Consider the following 5,000-nt stretch of genomic DNA (forward strand, 5'->3'; position numbering starts at 1 on the left):
CACACACACACATACATTGCATGTATATAGATGCATGAATATGTACATTTATATATGTCTAGATATGGATGAGTGAATTTGGAGTAGATAAAAACTGGAAGAGAATGAGAAAGCGAGAGATAGATAGATAGATAGAGAGAGAGAAAGAGAGAGAGAGAGAGCGAATGAAATAAACAAAGAAAGAGGAACACAGGTAGAAACAGAGAAAAAAAAGAGAGAAAAAAACGGGAGCAGTATATATTATTTCGAGTCAATCTACGGAAAGTTGAAATCCCCGAAGCTAATACCTGCAGATGACATACAAGTACATGCTGATTTTCCAGTCTTGTTTTGCGCGAGTTTTACATAGGTTTCCGGTATAATGGATGGAATTGGATTTTTTTTTTTTTTTTTTTTTTTTATTCGTAACGTAATCACGACCGCAGCAATCTTTGTGCGAGGCGAGTTCAGGAAGGAAAAAAAGCTTTTCTTGTTTGGCACGCACGCGATACGATCACCTACATACAAACACACAGACACACATAAACGCATACACTCATGATAATAGTAATGATAATGAAAATGATATGTATAATAACATTTATGAAAATTATGACAATAATGAATATAATAATAAGAACATAAATAATAGTAATAATAATGATGATGTTGATCGTAATCATAATGAAGGTAATAATAATTATCATACTGATAACAGTATTTACAATAGTAATATATAGTAATGAAAATGACATTGATAAAGATAGCAATAACAATAATGATACTGATAACAGAAGTAGCAGCTGCAATTATAATAATGATACGAATAATGATGATAATAAAAATAACGAAAATGATAATAGTAATGATAATGATGATAATGATAGTGATAATGATAATAATAATAATAATAATAATAATAATAATAATAATAATAATAATAGTAATAATATACAATCATCATTATTCTTATTATAAGCATTTATGTTATTTGAATTATTATCATTATCATTATCATTACCATTACCATTACCATTATCATCATCATTATCATTATTATTGTTACAATCAAGTTCCTTGCTCGACTAAATTTCTCTCAAGGGAGAGTTGCATTTACTAATTTAGGGGATTAATCCAAACGGGTACAGAGCAACTTAATTGTAAACGAAACTTTAACATTCTGATCTTAGTACTTCATAAAGTCAAGATACAAACAATTGATTTCTCTTGTTCTAATGCAATATTAATTTTGAGTAGACTCTCAATCACTTTTCATACTTTCTAATTCTCTATACACTTAATCTATTTATATCACCAATGAATAACTCAAAGGATGCAAGAGTGTGGAAATATCAAACAATAGTAGAGGTTTACCATGTATTACTATGAAAATTAATTTACACACTGGCAAATGCCAACAAGTATTTGAGAACAAAAATGAATGTGAAGCACTGTTTGTCCTTCAATCCCCACGATGCCAATAATAGGGCAGCTCAAGCGATTCAATCACAAAAACTAAAGGTACATCATTGCTGCATAAAAGTAAAGAAAACAGCTCTGGTTCTTGACATATCTTGACACTCTGGGCATCACCCAAAAGACTGGTCACCTTTTAAACAACAAAATCAACGGAAACTCCAATTCCCAAAAACACAACATCAAATATAATAATATCGGTAAATATCATATAATCATGTTGGAAACAGGGTACTGAGATAAACAAACGAACAGCTAAATTATAGCCCAAAAACAAAATACCACAAGACAGTACGTCTCACCTCCACCAAGTTCCAGTTCGAGTCCGCTGGGTCAAAACTATTTACCCACACCTTTTTTCCATTATGATTATAGATCATTCCTAAGCTTCTTGTGATTATCATATCAAAAATAATTATTAGTCTTCCATAAAAAATAACCTGCACAGTTAATACATATTCCTGTTCACTACTACAACAGTGCAAGATCCATATGTAAAGGCAAACTCAAAAAATCTCCTTTACTTGAGTAGATTATAAAGCTACTCTACGTAACACCCCAACCTTTAAAATAAAAACACGAAGGGTTTTTAACTAAACAATTTCATGTGAATCTTGCTTACTAAATACAATTTCTAAGCAGGACGCGACAATGCATCTGCAATCAAATTTTCATGACATTTTATGTTTAATTACTAGATTATATGGCTGCAAAGCCAGAAACCACCTAGTCAGTCTTTGATTTATATTTTTAATACTGTTCACAAACTGAAGGGGGTTGTGGTCACTAAACACTACAATTTCATTTCCAGTGTTACCTAAATAAATTTCAAATTTGTCCAATGCCATTAACAAAGCTAAGGCCTCCTTTTCAACTGTGCTATAGGCACACTGATACTTCTTAAATTTGGTACTGGCATAACATATAGGATGGAGCACATCATCATCTGCTAACTGCAATAGAACAGCTCCAGCAGCAACATCACTTGCATCTACCTGTAGTACAAAAGGCTTGCTAAAGTCAGGTCCTTTAAGTATAGGCTTGGAACACAAAAGGAACTTCAGCTTTTCAAAAGCCTCTTGACAACTTAAAGTCCAATCAAATTTTCTTTTTGAACTAGTAAGATCTGTGAGAGGTTTGGCTATAGAAGAAAAGTTTGGACAAAATCGTCTATAATATCCAGTCATTCCCAAATAACGTTGCACAGCTTTACGATTTGTTGGAACTGGAAGATCTTGGATAGCCCTTATTTTCTCATCTACTGGGGTAACTGTTCCATACCCTACCTCATGTCCTAGGAATTTGAGTTGTGCATGACCAAATTCACACTTATTTAAGTTTACAGTCAAATTTGCCTTTCTTAATCTTCCTAATAACTGTTTCAGCATTTCTATGTGTTCAGACCAAGTTGTCGTAAACACCACCAAATCATCCAAATAGGCTCGGACACCTTCTAATTCTGAGATAACAAAGTTTATTAGTCTTTGAAATGTGCTGGGCGCATTACGCATACCAAATGGCATCACATTGTACTGATACAGTCCAAATGGGGTTACAAAAGCTGATATTTCCTTTGCCTCCTCGGTAAGGGGTACTTGGTAATATCCTTTTAGTAAATCAAGAGTAGTAATAAATTTAGAATTGCTCACCGAGTCAATAATGTCATCAATTCTGGACAGAGGAAAACAGTCTGCAACTGTTAGAGCATTAATTTTTCTATAGTCTATACACAATCTCCATGATGAATCTGCTTTTCTCACCAACACACAGGGTGACGCCCAATGACTTTTACTTGGTTCAATAATTCCGGCAACTAAGAGGTATTCTATCTCAGTCTTCAGTACTTGGGATTTCAGTGGAGCCATTCTGTAAGGACTCTGTTTTATGGGTACTGCTCCTGGAACCAACTTCACATCATGCATGACTAATGTTGTGACTTGTGGTGTGTCTGTAAAAAGATCTGAAAACTCTTGAAGCAATTTTAGTACATCCTCTTCCTGGTCAGGGGAAAGGTGGGAAGTCTTACTATAAGGATTACCTAAAATGTCACTGTTCTTTAACTTTACCTCAACATCCTTAATCACAAAATCGTTATCTTCCTGTTCAACATTTTCAGTCATAAAGTTATCCTCCTTTTTAAAGCACAATTTCCCTAAACCACTCACACAAACTGGGTATTCCCTTTCTTCAAAATGTTTCATTAAGTTTATGTGCACCATGCGCTTCTTTTTCCTACGCTCAGGGGTACTTATCACATAATTTAAATCATTCACCTTTTCAAGCACTTTATAAGGACCCTCAAATCTAGCTTGGAGAGGTTGCTTTCTACAAGGCAAGAACAAAAGCACTTTGTCACCGATTTCAAAATGCCTATACTTAGCATTCTTATCATAAACCCTCTTCATTCATCATCGTCATCATCATCATCATCATCATCATCATTTCTATTATCATTGTCATTATTATTTTTATTATTAGTAATAATGATGATAATGAAAAGGGTAATAATATTAATAATTAAAGTAATAATGACGTTAATGATAAAAACAGTAAGAATGATAATGATGATGAAAATAATAACAACAAAGAGTAGTATCAATAACATCTATAAATATAACAATTGTAAAAAATAATCATAATGATATTAATAATTATGATAACAATGATAATAACAATCATAGTCGTAATTATAATAGCAATCATGATAATAGTGATAGTAATAATAATGATAATAATAATAGTAATATTAATATTAATAACAATAATAATAATAATAATAACAATAATAATAATAATAATAATAATAATAATTATTATTATAATAATAGGAATAATAATAATTATTATTATTATAATAATAGGAATAATAATAATAATAATAGTAAAAATAATAGTAATAGCAATAAAAAATATAAGAATGAAAAAAAAATAACAATGATAATAAAACTATATTATCATTAACAATAATAATGTTAATAAGACATAAAGATAGTAGTAGTACGGCTACTAATGATGATAATAAAGATGATAGTAAAGATAATAATGATGATAATAATAATAATATAATTATAACAGAAATAATTTTGATAATTATAATGAAAATGGTAATGAGAATAATAAATATAGTGATAACAATGATAATGATGAAAAGAATATTTAGGATAACAATAATTATGTTAACAGTCATTATCGTAATGGAAATAAAACTAATGTTTAAATAATATTTATAATAGCAATGATATCAACTATGATGATGATGAAAACAACAACAACAATAATAATAATAATAAAGATGATGATAATAATAATGAAAAAGACAATGATAATAATAATGAAAAAGACAATGATAATAATAATGATGATGATAATAATTATGATGATAATAATAATAATAATAATTATTATTATTATTATTATTGTTATTATTATTATTATTATTTTCCTTATTATTACTATTATTATTGTTATTATTGTTATTATTATTATTGTTTTTATTATTATTATTATCTTTTTATTATTATAATTATTATTATTATTATTATTAT

At 29.4% G+C, this 5,000-nt stretch overlaps 1 protein-coding gene across 1 annotated transcript in view; it reads right to left on the minus strand.

The window, feature by feature from the left end:
* Positions 1 to 3,860, minus strand: part of LOC125036378 — a 4,482-nt gene extending 622 nt beyond the window's left edge. Inside the window, exons 1-2 of the mRNA XM_047628969.1 lie at positions 3,146 to 3,860; positions 2,151 to 2,719 (exon numbers count right to left, since the gene is read on the minus strand). Coding sequence (XP_047484925.1) covers positions 2,151 to 2,719; positions 3,146 to 3,860 — 1,284 coding nt within the window. The remainder of the gene's footprint in view (positions 1 to 2,150; positions 2,720 to 3,145) is intronic.
* Between the last annotated feature and the right edge of the window lie 1,140 nt (positions 3,861 to 5,000).

The sequence above is a fragment of the Penaeus chinensis genome, chromosome 21 (genome assembly GCF_019202785.1).
Source record: "Penaeus chinensis breed Huanghai No. 1 chromosome 21, ASM1920278v2, whole genome shotgun sequence".
Classification (NCBI taxonomy): Eukaryota; Metazoa; Arthropoda; class Malacostraca; order Decapoda; family Penaeidae; genus Penaeus; species Penaeus chinensis.